The 24,002-nt window shown below is 34.7% G+C and overlaps 2 protein-coding genes across 2 annotated transcripts in view; both read right to left on the bottom strand.

The window, feature by feature from the left end:
- The window catches only part of LOC123678861 (junctophilin-1), a 34,114-nt gene extending 25,896 nt beyond the window's left edge, over positions 1-8,218 (bottom strand). The window contains exon 1 of the mRNA XM_045616114.1: positions 7,854-8,218. Coding sequence (XP_045472070.1) covers positions 7,854-8,092 — 239 coding nt within the window. The 5' untranslated portion in view covers positions 8,093-8,218. The remainder of the gene's footprint in view (positions 1-7,853) is intronic.
- A 1,890-nt stretch (positions 8,219-10,108) lies between these two features.
- LOC123678862 (tryptophan--tRNA ligase, mitochondrial) lies at positions 10,109-11,938 on the bottom strand. Its single transcript, XM_045616115.1, has 8 exons — positions 11,702-11,938; positions 11,471-11,644; positions 11,263-11,417; positions 11,098-11,205; positions 10,921-11,042; positions 10,718-10,869; positions 10,524-10,642; positions 10,109-10,443 (listed from the first exon to the last, which is right to left on the bottom strand). The coding sequence occupies exons 1-8, from the start codon at positions 11,801-11,803 to the stop codon at positions 10,227-10,229; spliced, it is 1,149 nt and encodes a 382-aa protein (XP_045472071.1). The 5' UTR covers positions 11,804-11,938; the 3' UTR covers positions 10,109-10,226.
- Positions 11,939-24,002: the final 12,064 nt, after the last annotated feature.

Genomic DNA, 24,002 nt, shown 5'->3' on the forward strand with positions numbered 1-24,002 from the left:
AACTGAGGGATCTTCTTCAACATCTAATGAGAGTAGTGATAACAACAATACAGACAAATCAACATCTTCTACAGAGAATCCAGAAGATAATTTAACAGAGAAATCAACTTGGACTTCAACTCAAAACTCTGATTTCACAACAACTGAAGATAATTTGAGTTATTCAACCACGAAATCTCCATTTGATAAATCAACTGATGATTCAACTGAAGGTTCTTCTTCAACTTCTGATGAGAATGGTGATAACAACAATACAGACAAATCAACATCTTCTACAGAAAATACTCAAGATAACTTAACAGAAATATCAACTCCATCTTCAACTCAAAACACTGATTCAACAACAAGCAACGAAAATTTCAGAGGTTCAACCACGAAATCTTCAGCTGATGAATCAACTGAAGGTTCTTCTTCAACTTCTGATGAGAGTGGTGATAACAACAATACAGACAAATCAGCATCTTCTACAGAAAATGCAGAAGATAATTCAACAGAAAGATCAACTTCGTCTTCAAATCCAAACTCCGATTCAACAACAAGCTATGAAAATTTCAGTGATTTAACCACAAAATCTCCAATTGACGAATCAACAGATGATTCAACTGGGGGATCTTCTTCAACTTCTGATGAGAGTAGTGATAACAACAATACCGACAAATCAACATCTTCTACAGAAAATCCAGAAGATAATTCAACAGAGAAATCAACTTCGACTACAACTCAAAACTCTGATTTCACAACAACTGAAGATAATTTGAGTTATTCAACGACCAAATCTCCATTTGATAAATCAACAGATGATTCAACTGAGGGTTCTTCTTCTACTTCTGATGAGAGTTGCGATAAAAACAATACAGACAAATCTACATCTCCTACAGAAAATCCACAAGATAATTCAACAGAAAGGTCTACTTCGTCTTCAACTCAAAACTCTGATTTCACAACTAGTAAAGATAATTTGAGTTATTCAACCACAAAATCTCCATTTGATAAATCAACAGATGATTCAACTGAGGGTTCTTCTTCAACATCTGATGAGAGTGTAGATAACAACAATACAGACAAATCAACATCTTCTACAGAAAATACACAAGATAATTTAACAGAGAGATCAACTTCGAGTACAACTCAAAACTCTGATTTCACAACAAATGAAGATAATTTGAGTTATTCAACCACGAAATCTCCATTTGATAAACCAACAGATGATTCAACTGAAGGTTCTTCCTCAACTTCTGATGAGAGTGGAGATAACAACAATACAGACAAATCAACATCTTCTACAGAAAAGACTCAAGATAATTCAACAAAAAGATCAACTTCAACTTCAACTCAAAACTCTGATTCAACAACAACCAACGATAATTTCAGTGATTCAACCACAAAGTCTCCATTTGACAAAACAACAGAGGATTCAACTGAAGGATCTTCCTCAACTTCTGATGAGAGTGGTGATAACAACAATACAGATAAATCAACATCTTCTACAGAAAATACACAAGATAATTTAACAGAAAGATCAACTCCAATTTCAACTCAGAACTATGATTCAACAACAAGCAACGATAATTTCAGTGATTCAACCACGAAATCTCCATTTGATAAGTCAACAGATGATTCAACTGAAGGATCTTCCTCAACCTCTAATGAGAGTGGTGATAACAACAATACAGACAAATCAACATCTTCTACAGAAAATACACAAGATAATTCAACAGAAAGATCAACTTCGCCTTCAACTCAAAACTCTGATTCAACAACAAGCAACGATAATTTCAGTGATTCAACCACGAAATCTCCATTTGATAAGTCAACAGATGATTCAACTGAGGGATCTTCCTCAACTTTTGATGAGAGTGGTGATAACAACAATACAGACACATCAACATCTTCTACAGAAAATACACAAGATAATTTAACAGAAAGATCAACTCCATCTTCAACTCAAAACTCTGATTCAACAACAAGCAACGATAATTTCAGTGATTCAACCACGAAATCTCCATTTGATAAGTCAACAGATGATTCAACTGAGGGATCTTCCTCAACTTCTGACGAGAGTGGTGATAACAACAATACAGACAAATCAACATCTTCTACAGAAAATACTCAAGATAATTCAACAGAAAGATCAACTACATCTTCAACTCAAAACTCTGATTCAACAACAAACAACGATAATTATATTGATTCGACCACAAAGTCTCCATTTGACAAAACAACAGATGATTCAACTGAAGGATCTTCTTCAACTTCTGATGAGAGTGGTGATAACAACAATACAGACAAATCAACATCTTCTGCAGAAAATACAAAAGATAACTCAACAGAAAGGTCAACTTCGCCTTCAACTCAAAACTCTGATTCAACAACAAGCAACGATAATTTAAGTGATTCAACCACAAAGTCTTCATTTGATAAAACAACAGATGATTCAACTGAGGGATCTTCTTCAACTTCTGATGAGAGTACTGACAACGACCCCAAAGATAAATCAACATCTACAACGGATAATCCACAAGATAATTCAACAGAAGGATACACTTCGTCCTCAACTCAAAACTCTGATTCAACAACCACCGACGATTATTTAAGTTATTCAACCACAAAGTCTCCATATGATGAATCAACCGACGAGTCAACAGAAGGATCTACCTCAACTTCCGATGAAAGTACTGATAATGATAGTAAAGGAACAACAGAAGATTTTACTGCAACATCTACTACCCCTGGAAGTAGTACCACAGGTAAGATAAATATTAAGCCAATAGAGACCATCTTCATTATTATGCTCTTTCCAGATCCTTGTAGTGAAAATACAACCGAAAACCCCGATACAGATTGTTTGAATTCCAAGGAAACACCATACAAAAAGCCTAGAGTTCTACTGGTACCAGTGATAGAATATAAAGGACCCTGCTTGACAGAGAAGGAGTTCAGACAATACTTGTACAGAATTTTAGATTACCCCAGACCTAAAGTGAAATGTATACCCATGTAAAATTCTTTATATTTATTTATTTATTGAATATGTTTTCTTTTATTTATTCGTACATAAAAAATGTATAACTTTTTTGGGATTTATTCTCTTCAACATTTGCAGTTTGTTCAATCAAGGATGAATAAGATTTGATGCGAGTCAACTGGATTGTTTTCATGTTCTTGTTGAGTTTGGTGATAAAATATGAAATTTCAATTAAAATTATAATCTTGATTATTTCACTAGTACTAGTTATGTTGTTCCTTTTATTTTATGGTATCACCATATAGAAGCATTTAGTATTGATGGTTTGTTGGGAATAATTGTTATAGTCTCAAAGGTGAGGAGATTGTCCCAAATATTAGATGAGACTCATTGATCGTGAATGTGCAGGCAAATTCTATTTCTTTTATTAATATTGAAATTATGTTTCACCAAGTGATAAGCGAGGAATCAATTTCGAAATTCTATTTTGTACGTTTGGCAATAAACACTTCGAAAAAATTGATCATGTGTTTAATTTATTGAGGTGGATGTGATTTTTCAAGGTATAAAATTCCCTTTGATTCATTCTGATATATTTAAATGTTGCATTGTTATTTTCGGATGTAGTATTGTTGCAGTAGTTGAATTGTCGAGCATTATTCATGCAATCTAGTGCGTTCAATACATTTCGGAGAAATTTCTATGAATCTGCTCATCGTTGCTATTGAACTTGAAATGAGATATTTGGAACGATGACGCTTTTAGCATCGTAAGTATAAAATCATTCCTTGGAATAACGATGTATTGAATAAGACTGCGATTGTATGCTTACGAGTCAAAAATGAAAGTGACCAAGTTTGGCTATTTTTAAATCGGCAGAATAACTCAATGGATTTCCACGTATTTCTTTGGGGATTTTTTTTATGATGCCAACACCAAACTGCTACATAGGTTCATTTCGAATAAAAAAAGCCTTTTGAAGAGAAATTTTAGTTCAATAATAACGGGTGTTTTTTCTCGAGGTATATAACTTTAAGTTGGCATTACTGTTCATGATGGCGACCGATTTAACAGCTGTCAAGTGATTTATTCTCAGTTTGGTTTGGCAATTCATCATGAATAGACTCACGTCTGAACAACGCTTGCAAATAGTGCAATTTTATTTCGAAAATAATGGTTCTGTGCGGAATACGTATTGCGCACTACGTCCATTAGCGATGAAGCGCACTTCTGGTTGAATGGCTACGTCAACAAACAAAACTGCCACATTTGGAGTGAAGCTTATCCTCAAGTGTATGTCGAAACACCGTTACATCCAGAAAAACTGACTGTTTGGTGCGCTTTATGGGCAGGTGGAATCATTGGTCCGTACTTCTTCAAAAACGATGATGGCCAGAACGTTACAGTCAAGGGTGATCGGTATAGAGCAATGATTACTAACTTTTGATTCCTGAATTGAACAACCATGATGTCCAGGAGCTGTGGTTCCAACAAGACGGCGCAACATGTCACACAGCTCGTGCCACAATCGATTCATTGAAAGACACGTTTGGTGACCGCCTAATTTCATGTTTTGGACCTGTGAATTGGCCTCCAAGATCTTGTGACTTAACACCGCTAGACTTCTTTCTGTGGGGCTATGTAAAGTCATTGGTCTATGCGGATAAGCCACAAACCCTTGACCATTTGGAAGACAACATTCGCCGTGTTATTGCCGATATACGGCCACAAATGTTGGAAAAAGTAATCGAAAATTGGACGTCCAGATTGGACTACATCCGAGCAAGCCGTGGCGGTCATATGCCAGAAATCATATTTAAAATGTAATGCCACAAGATTATCTTGCGGATAAATAAAATTCATGTCAATCGAATAACCCATCATTGTTTTATTGCAATTTAATGTTCTATAGCTCTAAAAAAAAACACCCTTTAGAAGCAAGGTGGTACCAACTGAAGAAGAAGAAACTCCACATATGTCAACAACTGTGAAGATTTCTCTTTTAATTATAATGATCGAATATATTTGTTAGTCCAAAATGCTTTATCGAGAAGAGTAAAGCTATGTAGTAGGTATGCGCAAAAACCTTAAATATAAAAATTTTAGAGAAACATTGACGTCGTCTGTGAAACTTTTCAAGAAAACGTTGTTATTCTACGTTTTTCTCTTCATTGATATGAGACACTAACATTCTATTTGACATATCAAGATAAAACGAACACAAAAAATAAATTTCCTCTGGAAATATCACCTAAGCTCCAATTTATATGGAATTAGAAATCTGGCAACGTGACATGCGCTCGATATTCGCAATTTTCATTGATACCTGTTCGTGTTTTGTCCCTTTGCGGTAATGTCGATGCCTATATCATTATGCAGACGAATTGTATATATTCGACCATTAGGGCACTGTTTTGATTGATTAGGTCGTCGAATTACATTAAAAATAGCAGTCATTTTAATTCAGTCATTTCCACAAGCATATTTTCGTGAAAAACCAATTTTGTATTTTCCTTCTGGAGCATAAATCATCTCAAATTACGTATTAAAAAGTAATACAGAATTACTAGGCTAGATAAGCAAGGATACAGTTAATGAAATATACAAAGATTGATATTTATATCAAAATTTTGAATTATAACACACTAAGTATAATTAAAAAAAGACTTTATTCAACGTATGTTTGATGTCTGCAAAGTTCATTAAGAGTCTAAATTGGCTCAAAAATTACAGCTATCTGTAATTTTGTGTTCCCATAATTGAGGATAGGTATCGATTGAGTTCTTTACTAGTGAGAATCAATTAAACGAAATACATCAAACTTCAATTAAAATCCTCGGTTTCAACTCCATATGTCTTGTCTGACAAGTATGATATACTCAGACTTATAATCTTCATGAACGAATTCCGAAATTCTCATGATAATAGTTGAAGGAGTTGTTTATAGATTCAACAATAATAAATTGTATCGGATGAGATCTGGCAACCTTCAAACATGCGGCAGTTTGATTTGGGTTACGAGCCAAAGAACGTCTAGAAGTATGTTGCCAGAACTCATAGATTTTCCGTGAAATATAGGAAACCCTTTTATTTTCACGTTTCGACGAGTCACAAATGAAATGGACTATTTTTCAATGATTCTTAGTCAAATGAACCGATACAAAACCGATACACAATACTAACTGGTTGTAAATCGGGAATTTTTGGATATTTATATGTTAATATTATTTCTCGATCGATTTCAGCCTTTAAAATATATGGATTTAGAGTCTCCGGGTTCTTTTGTATTCTAGTTTTGGATATAATTTATTCCAAAATTTTCTCTATTGAAAATTCATCATGGATAAAAAAATATAGAGGACGAATCGAACTTTGTTATCTACTATTTAGTTGTTTTTTATTTTCTTATAAGGTAAACTCTACAAGATTCGATACAGGGTGAACCTACAACATATGTAGATAGCTCAGTTCCTAAAAAACAGTGTACCCTTTTTTTAAATAGATACTTTATTTCAATATAAATAATTTAGTAATGAGAGTCACTTGCAAACAATTTATGGAAAATGTCATTCGTTCAAAATTCCTTTGGAAGATTTTGTATATTTCGATTTATATATTCCAAATTTTGTGTAAAACAAGTTCCTTCAAATAATTTCTACAAAATTATCTTCAGATGTGCCATTTCAATAATATTTGAAAATGCTGATGCAATATCTTTGTCAACTGAAAACGGAATTTTCATTCGCTCAGCTCTTAAGAAAACTGAATGCAATAAAAAATTTCATTGGAACAGGAAAATTTTGGTAAAAAACCCCTTCAAAATTTTCTCTGTTTGCGTTTTGGAATGTATGGAACCCAAAGAATCAAATGAAAAAACTTGTTCTACGTCCAGAGCTTTTTTTGGAAACCATTAATGATTTTGGCATGGAATCTGCTACAAAAATCGGTTGCTCCACTATATTGATTATCCTAGGTCAAAGACCTGATCTCAGTATCTTAAAGGATGAAAATCAAAGAATCGAATTCAAAGAGAAAACGACAAAAGAGAATCATCAAATTGAAAACTTAAAATGCAGCGATAATACAGAATGAAAAAGTATTCTAATATTAATAAAATAATGTTTTTATTTCGATTTTCAGCTCGAAATTTCAAACGTTTTATTCATTATGCACACCCAAAATCTGTTTTGATCGGAAATATTGGGTAATTTTCGATATTCCCTATCATCACGAAATTTTGCACTAAGGTTGAAATTGTTATTCTTCATATGCACCTTGAATCTCAACTCGATCTAAATTTTGGGTTATATTTTTCGATGATAACCTCCAATTTTCTATGGTTCTGGTTGAGTGATCAACACAATATTTTGCACGAATCTCCACATGATTATTCTATAACGACATGCAGAATCTCAACCCATTCGGATTTGTAATAACCGAAATATTGAATATTTTTCTCTTTTTCTTCTTCTTGAATATTCTATGGTTTGGATCAGGTGATTAGCTTGAAATTTCGCACTGAGCTTGACAATATTATTTCAAATCAACACCCAAAATCTCAACTACGTCGGTTTTGTAACCATTTAATTATCGAAAATTTTGTTTTTCGATATTCAGCTTGAATTTTCTATGGTTGCGGTTAAGCTACCGCCACATAATTGAGCAAGAAGCTTGAAATAGTCGTTCTATATATACAAGCGAAATCTCAACCTGATCGGATTTGTAATGGCGGAGATATTCGCAAGTCTCGGAGATGGCACAGAGAATTCGAAGCAACCTGTAGAGAAAAGTTTGGAAAATTTGGAGGAAACGCGGAGAGTCAGGTCCGGCAACACAGTTGAACGCACTAGGATAAGCGAGGCTCGTGGTTGAGTCAGTGTAACATTACCTCGGCCAATTATAGACGCCAGAAACTTCGAATCCGTAATGCCAGGATCCAGAGTAGGCCCCCTGTCCCTTAGGTCCAGTGCACACACCGTGTCCGTGGGCTTTGCCCTCCTCCCAGCCTCCGCAATAGGTGCCACCATCGTCGAAATCGAACCTGCCACCGTTGACGTGGCTCTTGGTGCTGGCCGTACCCGTGGCCCCCGTGGCTGCCGGACTCGGTCCCTCTTGATTATTTTGCATTTTCACTCACTTCGGCTATTATCTAAGGGTGCGCTGAACCGGTTTTTTGGGCACGGCTTCGAGGGACGCCATCAGCTCGGCATCGCGGTGCACACGCTGCCGTCGCGAGACTGACGACGCTTATGGACGCCCCGGGACGCAGGCTCAATTGAAGGCCTGGTTGCCAAGTCGGGAAGGACAAGAGATTAGGTTAAGGTTGGACTGACAAAACGCTCTATTCTTTCGGAACGGTCTAAAGAATTCTGTGTTGTGTTGTTGCGGAAGCGTTATATGTATAGGTCATCTAGTGGAGGGTGGACCTTTCTCCCTTGAGGATTCGCGTCAATTTCCGCTTTTGTCATAATCGCATCGTAATCATTGTTCTATGAATTGAAAAACGAGGAGAGCATCATTGACGTGAAATCAAAAATTTTTTTCATTCAAGCGTCAGTTGCATCTGCATCTACAGGCTGGGCCAAATTTTCATGAGAAACTCATTGGCGAAAACCGCAACTCCACAAATGTACATTTTCGAGACATTGCTGTAACTTTTTTCTGTTTAAAAATTTTCATTTCTGTAAGAAGATAGCAACTTTTTACAGAAATGAAAATTTTCTTATAGATTCTTATAGCAACTTTTTACGTAGAATGCAATGATGTTAATTGAATTTTCCGTAAACTATTATTTTATGAGATATCGTTAAGAATTTTCTTTTCGAATGGGGAGCTCTGTATATTTCTACATAATTTTGATAGAGGTTGAAATTACCATTCCAAAAATATAGCATACTTGGTGTTTTCTGAAGTTATGTTAGAGTTATTGAATTTTCAAATATTATCTTTTGGATAAGTAGGCTTTGTAGACGATGATAAATGTAACCATGGAAATGTAAATTATGTCAAACATTTTCCCATTTATTGAACCAAACTTCTGTTCAGTTCGCAATTCAGTTAAAATTTGAAAACTCAATATCTTGAATATGACTACTGAAAAATACCAAATGCGCTATATTTTTGGAATGGTAACTTCAAGCTCAAAATCAAAATTTGTAGAAATGGATGGGGTGTCCCATTTGAAAAAAAATTTCATAATGAGATATCTCTTAAAATATTAGTTCGCGGAAAATTCAATTAACGTCGTTGAATAATGTAATAATAACCTTTAAAGTTACTACTTCTGCTGACATCAGAAGTGAGTGCCATAGACAAAACTATGGTGAGTGCTCAATTCTCAATAGTTGAAGAACTCTCACAAAAAATTTCAAAATGACAGAAAACCTGCAATGTTCGGGATTTTTTTTCGGTTTCTAAAATGAAAATCATTCATTCTGAATGAACTCATTTTTCTAAGAATTTCTGTGAAAAAAAATTTTCGATGAATCAAATAAGTTTTTTTTACGTGAGCTTCAGCGAGAAAAATTCACCGAAATATATTTCACGATTGTACTTTTTTTATACGAACAATAGCGAGATTGGAAACTTCATATTTTGTCGCTATTATATTTTAGAAGAACTCTTATTATTATTCATTTTATGTATATATATATTTGTACCATTATCTCATCAAAAAGACAGAACTGTATAGTCCTATCAATTAGCTCATCATATCTCTTTTGTAATTAAATTATTGAGGTGAGATTGGAGCAGTAATCGATCCAATTGACTTTGATAATTCCCAAAGTAGCTAGTAACGATTACTGTGAAGTATTTTGGGTTGCATAAGGGACTTAGAAATGCAATTTAGAAACTGACTATAGTTTGTCACCACCGTAAAGTAATCATTAGTGTCAGGTGTGACACAGGGCAATATTTTGGGTGCACTCAAGAAAGACAGGATTACTAGCCATTCAAGCAAGAACACCCAAAACTTCATTGTCACAAATTTAAATTCATGGAAATTAAGTTCTGTTTTTGTTTGTCATGTTTCTATAATTTTTTTAACAAAATTGGTCACCTCATTGGCAAAAACTGACACTATTGCTTGGTGAAAACTGGGTTTATATAGGTATCAAGGATTGTGTGCATTAAAAGTACAAATTTCAAACTTTATAACATCTTTATTTAAATTTTTTATACATCACAAAATTTCATTATTTGATGACTCTAAGGAATCTTTGTCACATTATCAAACAAAACGTTCATTTGTTTGGTTTATTCAGTGTTTTGAAGCAATCCGGGAAGATTTCTCCATTGTGAAAAAACCTATCTTTTCTTTAACTTCCTCCAGGGTTCGATTAGATATTTCTTTCGCACGATCAGCTCCATTTTGTAGAATCTCCTCAATATAACCTACTTCAGAAACTAAGTACTCATATTTGCTTTGAATAGGTTGAAGATGTTCATTTATTGCATCAGCAACAACTGATTTATACCTGAAAATACAAATAATAGCAATATCAATCGTGTTGAGCAATATATATTTTTTCAAATCGTTTATATTTGATATACTCACTGTACAGTATTTAATCCTTTGGATTCTGAACATATCTCTTCTATTTCTTTATTGGAAACGATAGAATGAATGCTCAACAAATTGGAAACACCTGGTCTGTTCTCAGCATCATAATAAATCTTCAAAATGCATAATTGTTAGAATAATATTCGAAATAAATTAAAAAATCGAATTTATTAATACATGACTCTGACCTCTGAAGTAAAATCCGTAACAGCTTTCTTTATTTTCTCGTTTACAACTTCCGGCCTATCAAGTATACTTATTCTACTCTTGGGGTCTGGATCAGACTTTGACATTTTTTTATTTGGGTCCCTTAAACTTTTCAACCTAGAATATGCATTATCTGAAATTTTCATAAATGAGCATAATGACTCTCTTTAATTGAATAGTCTACCTGTTATTAACGTATGAGGTATTGGAAAACAATTACCAAATCTCTTATTGAACATTCTTGCTAATTCCTGAGTTAATTGGATGTGTTGTACCTGATCTTCACCTACAGGAACATGTGTGGCCCTTCAAGGGATGACAAATAAATAATTTTTCAATGCTTGCTGTTTGATCATCTTACTTATAAGCTAGGATATCTGCTGCTTGGAGCACAGGATATAGAAATAATCCCACCGGCACATCTTTCAGTGTTGATGATTTTTCTTTAAAAGCATGAAGGTGAGATAATCTGTAACAAGTAATTTGTTACTACAAATCACACATACTAGAAACCAATTAAACCTACCTTGCCATGGTACAAGTGCATCCTAATATCCACGAAAGTTCAGCATGTGCAGAAACTGCAGACTGTTGGAACAGAAGGACTTTATCTGCATTTATTCCACAGGCTATTAGGGAAGCAGTCATTTCCAAAATGCTCCTAGATAAATTTTTAGGATCCTAAACAGATACCAATGAAATTAAAGTGGTACAAATGTACGAATTATATTCACCTGAGGTAACGTTATGGAATGCAAATCTGCAATTTCAAGAATGACTTCTTGATTATCATCCTGCAATTTTTTCCAAGGTAATATTGCTCCTACATAATTTCCTAAATGAATAGTTCCTGTTGGTTGAATACCTGAGAATATTCTTTGAAATTTTGGCGAATTGGGGGCAGAAGTCTGAAAAATATTGCAAATATTATCACTTTGTCGTTTAAATATAATTAGAGTACTCACCGATAAATGGGAACTGATAGAACTAGATACACTTATTCTTCGATTGAGAAAAGATATTGTTTTTGGGATAGATTGGATGAAATTCACTCTTCCACACCGCATTTTTGGTGACTTAGTTCATAACAATTATTATTAATATCACTTTTTAGTTATATGAACGACAAATAGATTAAATTAAATAATAAATCTAAAAAATAAACATATTCCCAAAGTCTATTATGAAAATTTATATTTTTTAGGTTAAATTTATAATTTAGGTTAAGCATAGAAACCATAATATTCTTTTTTTCGCTTTGCAGACCTTAGTTTCAAGGTGTTGCTAAGGCTGCAGAAATATGAATCAAGTTCTTCTTACTGTAGTATGTATTTGTATGATTCTATCTACTATATAAATTTTCCAGTGCTCTACATATTCATGCTTTTCTGATACTATTGAGAATACAGAGATCATGTCCCATATGCAGGCAACATCCTGTTTGAAATCCTGGTGGTCTTGAATGAGTCTGTCATCTAGACGAAAACCCTAGAACTATTTTTACCTCTGAGAGCAACGAGATCGTACAGGATATTATATTAAGTTCTAGTACTGTCATCTAGCAAAGGGCTTCACACTTCACTTAGAAAAACAGCTGTCCTACATGCAAAATATATTATTGTATCGTGTCATCTAGCGTAGAAATCCTGAAAAACGCTGCCAGATTACAGCAGGAAACCCATGTTCTATTTTAGAACCAAGCTAAAGTGGTTATTTTAATATTAACCCGTCAGATGTAAGCACTTTCAGATTCAAATGAACTGAATAATCAATCAATAGTAGTTTGGGTTGGCCTAGTTCTTTCAAGGTTCGAACCCCAAATCGGAAAAGGAATTTTTTGTTTTCTCTAAGCACTGCCGATTTGTCGATCAGAAAGCAGATCATAGATATCCTGAATCGTTCTCGAGTTACAGGGAGAAGAATATTGCGCTAAATTTCGAAATTTGGCATTAGTTACATGTGAATCACGCCTACAGGGACCCCACGATAAAAAATGCACCGCTTACTCTACTTAAAGGTGGTGTACCAATGAGTTTAGCCAGGTCATTTCATTTGAAAAAACGCATTTTTTGTAATTTGACTATGTCTGGCCTGTGATTTTGAACAGCCCTGTATGATTAGGGACTTATTTTATTACATCGTAAATTATACACAGGCTATTGATAATCCCTACATGAAATTTCAGCTTTCTAGGATTCCAAGTACCGAAAGGTACAAGTACAAGGTACCATAAACCGTGGCTCACCCTGTATATAAATGGTAGGAAATAAAGGATGGCATATGACCGCCACGGCTTGCTCGGATGTAGTCCAATCTGGACGTCCAATTTTCGATGACTTTTTCCAACATTTGTGGCCGTATATCGGCAATAATACGGCGAATGTTGTCTTCCAAATGGTCAAGGGTTTGTGAGTTATCCGCATAGACCAATGACTTTACACAGCCCCACAGAAAGTAGTCTAGCGGTGTTAAATCACAAGATCTTGGAGGCCAATTCACAGGTCCAAAACGTGAAATTAGGCGGTCACCAAACGTGTCTTTCAATAAATCAATTGTGGCACGAGCTGTGTGACATGTTGCGCCGTCTTGTTGGAACCACAGCTCCTGTACATCATGGTTGTTCAATTCAGGAATAGAAAAGTTAGTAATCATGGCTCTATACCGATCACCATTGACTGTAACGTTCTGGCCATCATCGTTTTTGAAGAAGTACGGACCAATGATTCCACCAGCCCATAAAGCGCACCAAACAGTCCGTTTTTCTGGATGTAACGGTGTTTCGACATACACTTGAGGATTAGCTTCACTCCAAATGCGGCAGTTTTGTTTGTTGACGTAGCCATTCAACCAGAAGTGCGCTTCATCGCTAAACAAAATAAAATGGACGGAGTGCGCGATACGTATTCCGCATAGAACCATTATTTTCGAAATGAAATTGCACTATTTGCGAGCGTTGTTCAGGCGTGAGTCTATTCACGATGAATTGCCAAACCAAACTGAGAATAAATCACTTGACATCTGTTAAATCATCTGTTTCAGTAGTTTTTGAGCGACGCACACGGTTTTTATTCTTCACATCACTAACTTGTCACAACAGCTCAAACTTTACATCAGTTTCACTATTGCCAACCGAGAAGCAGCTTCACAACGACCTTCGAGTGCTTTAGATTTTAAATTTTTAAATTTTCACCAATTTCAATGCGTTGTTAAAGCTTGTAACGTTCCATTTTTAGTAATGGCGTAGTTATCAGATGTTAAAAGATGATAGCTGCCTAGATAGCAGGATATTCGAAATGCAACTTCTTATTGGAAAACCCTTTAGGTATATAAGGAATTTTTTTGAGGGAGATAAATATGCTAATTTTTTTTATTCCATAACTCTGTTGACCCACAAATTTATGGTAGTAATCTCGATGTTCAATATTGTCATCCAAATTCCTTCAGGATGATGCATATTTTATTGAAATGTAAACGGTTTGAGGTCATCGATGATATAGTTGTTGAACATTTCAATTCAATTAATTATTAGTTTGAAACCGCTACAATAGACATTCATGTATGTATCAGATCAAGACATGGATAGCATTAGAGCCAAGGACGACTGTAAGGCGGTTTTCCTTTGTGAGTGAATTATTTAGTACTCGTTTAAAAAAATTTGCAAGCAATTTACAATGCTGCGTCAAGCTTTTCACTTCGTGAATTATGGAAATTGTATAGATAGTTGAAGCAATTCTAGAATGGATTGTTTACATCATTAAAACGTTTTGTTTTCTTAGCATTTCATTTTCATCGTTAGTTCAAACGATAGGATATATCAATCGGTGCTAATAAGTTATTTTATAATGGGAAATTTTGTTCATTTATTTCACATTTTCTTTATCTGGAATATTCAGCAGAATGAACTAAGTATGTATGATACAACTTCGGTCAATTAAAAGTTTGAATTAATTATTCTTTACTTTTTGAGAGGTCGTTCCAAGAAAATTTTAAAAATTTTCGGGAAAAAAATTGATAATGTTATATGATTAGATATGCAAAACATCTGAACCATAAAAAGAAATTCGCCCATAAACGAACCCAATCCAAATATTCCTACCATGAAAATCTACGATTGAGAGTTATCGTGTTCATGGCGGCCGGAAGGAAAGAATTAATTATGACCTCGTATTCTTCATGAATCGAACCAAATCGTTCGAGATCTTCTTCGGCTCAAAATTCAAAAATTACATACATTTGGACAGAGACGGAAATGGAGGAACAAATAGTTAAATTTACATAAGTTTAGAATTTTCTTACCTTGTCGGTTCCTTGATTATCTGCCTCTTTTCTAAAAACAATTTCCACCACTCCACTAATCCTTAAACACAGAGGATTCGGTACTTAACACATCGATGCTCGCATCTAGGGAAACACTAGAAAAATATTCATACATCTTCAAATTGTTTCAACCATGCAAAATGTAATGGAATTCAGTATGAATTTCTTACTTTATCATTTCCATATCCAGCTTTTTCGTCTTCCTCATACTCTCTCAAAAAAGAAGAATCGCTATCAGTGAGAATTGAAGACTTCTCTTCCAACATAGGTAATACAAATTTCCATCAGCTAGCAAGTACATCTGAAATTGAACAATAATTATAGAAATCTTTTCGATACCTGATCAATCAATATTAGGCATACCTGTTCATCAAGAAATGCTAATTCTGTTAGAGACAAATAATTCTTCAGAAACGAAAGATCTAGATATTCGTCATGTTATTATCAACATAGAATTATGTCCTTTTAGGACGCGCACAGATATGAAATTTTCCAACCACCACCTGAATCAAATTATGATTTGAATAGATTTGAACATTTAGATAAATTTTATTTCAATTCGTATATTGACGTGATACGAATAATGAACAATTCAAGTCAAATTTCCGAATATTAGAATGTATAGATATTTTTGAATGATCATCAAAGATCGTGTCATCGAAAATCACAATTATATGCTACATTTTCGAGAAGTTTCCAATCAACTACGGCATGTAATGAATAAGAGGAAAGAGTAATCGAAAAATATAGTAAAGACACATTATTACACTATTTAAGAATCAATAAAACTTACATTTTTCCACAAAAATCGTCTCCAACTTGGCATTTACATTTATCACTCAACTTAAAATGGCCGAAATGAGCAATTCGTTCAAAACACGAAAAGCACAGACTTCTAAGATTATAAAATTTCAACTAATTCGAGTAAACAACCACCTGCGCGATGATTGAAAAATGAATTGAAGTCTTCCAACTGCACCCTGATAAACAGATGTCAGATTCTTACGTAATATCTGATTTCGGAGGATTTTTCAACATATGAACAGATGTTCGGAAAATGAAAACAAGCTTTTGCTGTAAATGAAATCAAGTGAGTTTAATTTCGATAAATCTGTATCTGTCTACACAATGTAAAACTCTGATTTCGTGTATGTCTGTCTGTGTGTCCGCAAATTCTCATAATGGCCAGAACTTCTACAATTCTTATCCGATTTTTATGAAATTTGGAAAGCGAATATTTTCGTGATAACTGACAGTCCAGTCTTCAGTTGTTGGGTGCGACAAAGATGGATTACCCCGAAAGTTGTCGAAAGTTTTGAGAATTGGTGATTTTATACTTAGATTAGAATTTGCTCTTCCTGAATTTCAACTTTACCATCAATTTGTAAGAAATTAAATAAAATATTTCCTACCATTTATATACAGGGTGAGTCACGGTCGATGGTACCTTGCAAAGGGTGTTTTTTTTCGAGGTATATAACTTTAAGTTGGCATTACTGTTCAAGATGGCGACTGATTTAACAGCTGTCAAGTGATTTATTCTCGGTTTGGTTTGGCAATTCATCAAATTCAGACAAACGATCATCAAGTAAGGCGTAGATTCGTCGAATGGGCCCAAAATGAGATTGCCGTTGTTCCCGATTTTCATAAGCGAATTTTGTTTAGCGATGAAGCGCACTTCTGGTTGAATGGCTACGTCAACAAACAAAACTGCCGAATTTTGAGTGAAGATAATCCTCAAATGTATGTCGAAACACCGTTACATCCAGAAAAACTGACTGTTTGGTGCGCTTTATGGGCTGGTGGAATCATTGGTCCGTACTTCTACAAAAACGATGATGGCCAGAACGTTACAGTCAATGGTGATCGGTATAGAGCCATGATTACTAACTTTTTCATTCCTGAATTGAACAACCATGATGTCCAGAAGCTGTGGTTCCAACAAGACGGCGCAACATGTCACACAGCTCGTGCCACAATCGATTTATTGAAAGACACGTTTGGTGACAGCCTAATTTCACGTTTTGGACCTGTGAATTGGCCTCCAAGATCTTGTGATTTAACACCGCTAGACTACTTTCTGCGGGGCTATGTAAAGTTATTCGTCTATGCGGATAAGCCACAAATCCTTGACCATTTGGAAGACAAAATTCGCCGTGTTATTGCCGATATACGGCCACAAATTTTGGAAAAAGTCATCGAAAATTGGACGTCCAGATTGGACTACATCCGAGCCAGCCGTGGCGGTCATATGCCAGAAATCATATTCAAAATGTAATGCCACAAGATTATCTTGCGGATAAATAAAATTCATGTCAATCGAATAATCCATCGTTGTTTTATTGCAATTTAAAGTTCTATAGCTCTAAAAAAAACACCCTTCATTGAACTGATGTTACCTACTCGAAAAATAATGGGAAAAGTACATTATTTTACATGATATATATTTTTAATCTTTGTTTAACATCCCACAATAAAACATTACTCACAAAGTAACTCACCATCAATCAAAATAATCAGAAAGTTGACTCATTATTTACAGATTCTCAGACTAACAGGCATAACAAATGACCCCAGTACAGATAAAAAAGATTTTTATTAATTTTCCAGAAATATGATTGAATATTAGTAATATTAGTATCACTTATATTTAAGTCGGTAGATCATCAATATATCCATACAAAGGTCAGAATAAAAGTGTCGTATAGGACTTCCCTGTTTTAACTTCTAAATTAAAAGAGCAATAGATAAATATATTGAAAAAGATTTATTTTCCCTTAGAACATATGAAATTCGAAAAGGTGTTGAAGAATAATTCCAACGAAGAAAGGGGCATATCAGTTGTTGTTTTTGAAGATTTGAATATTTCAGACCTTCAATCAGGTTTTTTTTGTTATCTATTAAAAAGCTTCTCTACGTGTAAAGGATATATCTACTTATTAAAATAAGTTTCATAATCTTCTAAGTGGTGTTAATAAAATAATTGAGTGATTTTTATTGTAATTATATACTACATCGTTTCATTGTAAACAGTGATCATGCAAATTGTATCCTGCTTTTTTAAATTATTGAAATATGTTAGTGAATTTTGTTCCTACTGAACACATTTTTTTCAATATTGAGCTTTGTTAATCATTAGAGGGAACAATTCAATTCCACTAAAAATTTCTTCAAATCTTGGGGGTCATATTGTTGACACAATCTGTAAGTTAGGGGAACTAATAAATAATCCTGTAAAATCGCCAATATTTTAAATTAATGAAGATCTGACCACAAACCACCAAAGCATGTCTGCTAGATAATGAAGCCTCTGGTAAAAACCCGAAGAACTTAAATTCTTCTTATCTTTTCATCGAGGTAATCACGTACAGACAGACAAACACGTCCTGTGACTTCATAGCATGTAGGTATAGATTTTGTAACCGTATATGGTATATGGTTTTACCAATACTCTTCAGGTGTCAATTCATTACAGATTTTGGGATTGACATGTTGACGTGATGCTTAGATACTTGAATGAATAAATTTTACCACAAGGCGAATTTTAAAATTGAACGCTTTCCAAGGTAAACTTGGGTATGGTCTTGATATATGTTCATCTTATTGGAGCATAAATCAATACTGATCGTCGATAACTTAGCCCAAACCTGAAACCTATTTTCAACGATCGTGAAGGAATATAATTTTAATTCGATTTCTAATTTTGTAAGCTCTATAAAAAAAGTTATGTATTATAATGAAAAAACAGTTTTCTCATTTTTTTGGGAAAATTTCGACTTATATTTATTTACACAGCAATTGCTTCATTGTGTGATCTATTAATAACGGGTGTTTTTTTTCGAGGTATATAACTTTAACTTGGCATTACTGTTCAAGATAGCGACTGATTTAACAGCTGTCAAGTGATTCATTCTCAGTTTGGTTTGGCAATTCATCATGAATAGACTCACGCCTAAACAACGCTTGCAAAAAGTGCAATTTTATTTCGAAGATAATGGTTCTGTGCGGAATACGTATCGCGCACTACGTCCATTTTATTTTGTTTAGCGATGAAGCGCACTTCTGGTTAAATGGCTACGTCAACAAACAAAACTGCCGCATTTGGAGTGAAGCTAATCCTCAAGTGTATGTCGAAACACCGTTACATCCAGAAAAACTGACTGTTTGGTGCGCTTTATGGGCTGGTGGAATCATTGGTCCGTACTTCTTCAAAAACGATGATGGCTAGAACGTTACACTCAATGGTGATCGGTATAGAGCCATGATTACTAACTTTTTCATTCCTGAATTGAACAACCATGATGTCCGGGAGCTGTGGTTCCAACAAGACGGCGCAACATGTCACACGGCTCGTGCCACAATCGATTTATTGAAAGACACGTTTGGTGACCACCTAATTCCACGTTTTGGACCTGTGAATTGGCCTCCAAGATCTTGTGATTTAACACCGCTAGACTACTTTCTGTGGGGCTATGTAAAGTCATTGGTCTATGCGGATAAGCCATAAACCCTTGACCATTTGGAAGACAACATTCGCCGTGTTATTGCCGATATACGGCCACAAATGTTGGAAAAAGTCATCGAAAATTGGACTACATCTGAGCTAGCCGTAGCAGTCATATGCCAGAAATCTTAATGTAATGCCACAAGATTATCTTGCGGATAAATAAAATCTATGACAATCGAATAATCCATCGTTGTTTTATTGCAATTTAAAGTTCTATAGCTTTAAAAGTAACACCCTTTATAAGCGGAAATTTTTATTTTTTAATCATATTATATTAAAATTTTGACTTTTATTGGAAAATAATTTCTGATTTTACTGTATATTCTAGGATTTTTTCAATGCGGAACCCATTTCTCAATACAAAAATAAATTCCGAAAAACATAATTGTATTTCATCAACCGTCCTTGGCAAAACACATTCCGACATAAAAATTTATATTTAGACTCCTACCAAATTTAAGGCCTGTAGTCAATCAAATATCATGGACTTCTTGATTCTTGAAGGGAATTAATTTATTTTGCTCCATTTCATTCTGCTGAATGTGAAGAGCAGTGTGAATACATTCTATTTATAAAGTCTGATAACAGCACTACTGTTTACGATATTTTAACTACCCACAGATGATGGGTTGATTGCGATGAACTTCAATATGTACTGCAAGTGTCTGTACAGGATATCGTTATTTTTTATGCTGGTTTCTGGCATTGGAATTTCTGCTCATAAAATGATTTTTTTCCGTTACAAGTTATTGGAAAGTTGGTATCTTTTGCATCGAGGCTCAAACGAGTGAATGAAGACGTCGTTTTTTCAATTCGATGTCAAAGATTACTATCCATTGTAAGATTATTCTATTATTCCTGAAGTTATATTATAAATAATACTAAAATTTTCGAGAAAATCTTGATTATTTTTGCCAGACTGTCATTTCTTGACTTGACTTGACATTTTAGTATGTTTAAAATTGAACCTAATCAGGTAAATTACAAAGTTGCAGTAAAATCCAAGACCAAATAATTTTTCGCGTATTCTCCTTACATTTACACATTGAGAAAAAAATATTTGACAAAAAATTGAAATTTCAAGCATATAGTACAAATATACTATCAGTTAGGAAGTCAGTCTATTATTTTAGAAATTACATCGTGTAAACTGAAATTTTAGAAAAAAAATATAATATTCGTGAGGCTTTCGTTTCCTATTGGAACAAGATACAATCTCAAATTTTCATTATGTTTCAGATCGAGTTTTGATCCACAAAAAAGTTTATACAATTTGACAGGTCTGTGACCTATAGTTATAATGTAAAGGGTGTTTTTTTTTAGAGCTATAGAACTTTAAATTGCAATAAAACAACGATGGATTATTCGATTGACATTTGAATTTTATTTATCCGCAAGATAATCTTGTGGCATTACATTTTAAATATGATTTCTGGCATATGACCGCCACGGCTGGCTTGGATGTAGTCCAATCTGGACGTCCAATTTTCGATTACTTTTTCCAACATTTGTGGCCGTATATCGGCAATAACACGGCTAATGTTGTCTTCTAAATGGTCAAGGGTTTGTGGCTTATCCGCATAGACCAATGACTTTACATAGCCCCACAGAAAGTAGTATAGCGGTGTTAAATCACAAGATCTTGGAGGCCAATTCACAGGTCCAAAACGTGAAATTAGGCGGTCACCAAACGTGTCTTTCAATAAATCGATTGTGACACGAGCTGTGTGACATGTTGCGCCGTCTTGTTGGAACCACAGCTCCTGGACATCATGGTTGTTCAATTCAGGAATGAAAAAGTTAGTAATCATAGATCTATACCGATCACCATTGACTGTTACGTTCTGGCCATCATCGTTTTTGAAGAAGTACGGACCAATGATTCCACCAGCCCATAAAGCGCACCAAACAGTCAGTTTTTCTGGATGTAACGGTGTTTCGACATACACTTGAGGATTAGCTTCACTCCAAATGTGGCAGTTTTGTTTGTTGACGTAGCCATTCAACCAGAAGTGCGCTTCATCGCTAAACAAAATAAAATGGACGTAGTGCGCGATACGTATTCCGCACAGAACCATTATTTTCGAAATAAAATCGCGCTATTTGCAAGCGTTGTTCAGGCGTGAGTCTATTCGTGATGAATTGCCAAACCAAACTGAGAATAAATCACTTGACAGCTGTTAAATCGGTCACCATCTTGAACAGTAATGCCAATTTAAAGTTATATACCTCGAACAAAAAACACCCTATACATGGGTTAAAAAAAGACGGTAAACGACGTTAAAACCTAAAACCTAAGATAACGAAATTTCAACATTGAGGGGACCGGCAGAAAAAATGCAAATTATACCGTGATAATAATAATTAGTAGATTATTTTCCACTATACAAAATCGACCCTGAACTAACGACAATTCTGTCGTTATATAATATATGGATATAAGGAAATACATAATAGACCCATGTCCAAATTTTGCACAGTTTATTTTCAAGTCTGGCATCGTCCCAAATTTCTATGGGAGACAATGTTTTAGAGCTCACTCTTTCTAGTCGATAGTAATCATCATGAATAAATCAATAGCCATCTCAGTGTCCAAGGAAATCTAACAGACGCACCCAGAATGTATGGTATGCTGCAGATTTAAACGATTTAATAATAGATCAAGCTGAAATGATTCAATTCACGACCAATGCAAAAATTAATATGCCGCAAAGTAATCGTTGTGATTTTAGTTCGACATTGAACTCATAAATTTTCGAGTCTATTTGATATTCATAGTTGTATATGGAAATAGCGACTGGTTTTTTTCAACAGCTGTACCAATCTTTCAATGAAACAATGAGGAAGCACTGGCGTGAAGCCAGGAGCTTTTGAGCGCTCGTCTTCAACGTGCCAATTGGTCATCCGAATTCGGCAGTTGTTTTAGAAAACATCAATAAAGTCTACGAAATTGTTTTGGGCAGTATATTCACTATTTTGTGTGAACACGTCCATGAAAAAGCATCACTCGAAATGGGTGCCGCGCTTGCTCACCGTTAATCAAAAGCTCATTGAGCAGTATAAAGAGGATTCTTTGCATCGATATTGAAATAAAAAGAAATATTAGGCCAATTGAAAAGTCCCCGGTCTGATGCACAGATGGCGGTGCTGGTATTAAATCCATATTATTTTCAGTTAGTACCAACCTTTAAAACGATACGTGTCAAAATTTGACAGCAATCCGACCATAAGTTTGTGAGATATTGCGTTGTTAGTGTAGCTACTTTTGTTATTTGAAAAAAAAAATGGAAAAAAGAATTTCGTGTGCTGATAAAATATTGCTTTTTAAAGGGAAAAAATACAGTTGAAGTAAAATCTTGGCTTGTTGAAGAGTTTCCGGGGTCTGCACCAGGAAAATCAACCATCATTTATTGGTATGCTAAGTTTCAACATGGTGAAATGAGCACCGAAGACGGCGAACGCAGTGGACGCCCAAAAGAGGCTGTCACCGACGAAAAAATCAAAAAAGGTCACAAAATGATTTTGAATTACCGTAAAGTGAAGTAGATCGAAATAGCAGACATTGTGAAGATATCATCTGAACGTGTACATCATATCATTCACGAATACATGAGAAAGCTGTTCAAAATGGGTGTCGCGCGAGCTCACAATCGATCAAAAGCAACAACGTGTTTTCAATGGATGAAACATGGCTACATCATTTCACTCCGGAGTCCAATTGACAATCAGCTGAGTGGACTGCACACGGTGAACCGAATCCAAAGCGAGGAAAAACACAACAGTCAGCTGGCAAGGTTATGGCATCAGTATTCTGGGATGCGCAAGGTATAATATTCATTGATTACCTCCAAAAGGGCTAGATCAACAGCGATTATTATATAGCGTTATTGGATCGTTTATAGGATGAAATCATTAAAAAACGGCCCCATTGGAAGAAAAAAAAGGTGCTGTTTCATCATACAATGCACCGTGTCACGAATCAATGAAAACAACTGAAAACTTCAAGTTTTTAGGTTCTAGGAACCTTTGAAGCATATTGTATTTTAATCTTGAGATTACGCATAAGGATTATAATGCAGGTATAATAAAAAATATTCAAACTGATTTATTAATTAATGAAATAAACTATTTCCATGTAATTTTTTCTACACTCCCCAGATTCATCATTCATTTGTCATGTAGGTACTATTAAGATGAAAACAATCGTCATTGGAATTCACGACTGCATTTGATTATGATAAATGCATCTTAATTCTTTGAAGACAATAAAAGTTTTCTAATGAATCAATCACTTTATTAAATATACGTTACAACTGAAGATCTTTATAGTGAATTACTTATCAGTGAAATCTACAGGTGTCCCATAGGTAGAGGACACGGTTAGGTCTAATTGTTCAATGAAACTTTCGGAGATCGAAAAAAATAATGAAGTGCAATAAAAT

Source organism: Harmonia axyridis, chromosome 4 (genome assembly GCF_914767665.1).
Source record: "Harmonia axyridis chromosome 4, icHarAxyr1.1, whole genome shotgun sequence".
Lineage (NCBI taxonomy): Eukaryota > Metazoa > Arthropoda > Insecta > Coleoptera > Coccinellidae > Harmonia > Harmonia axyridis.

Coding starts and splice junctions, on each gene's coding strand:
- LOC123678862 (XM_045616115.1), bottom strand. CDS start 11,803: ATGCGGTGTGGAAGAGTGAATTTCATCCAATCTATCCCAAAAACAATA. Junction 11,645..11,701: donor CTATCAGTTCCCATTTATCG/GTGAGTACTCTA, acceptor AATATTTTTCAG/ACTTCTGCCCCCAATTCGCC. Junction 10,643..10,717: donor TTACGGATTTTACTTCAGAG/GTCAGAGTCATG, acceptor TGCATTTTGAAG/ATTTATTATGATGCTGAGAA.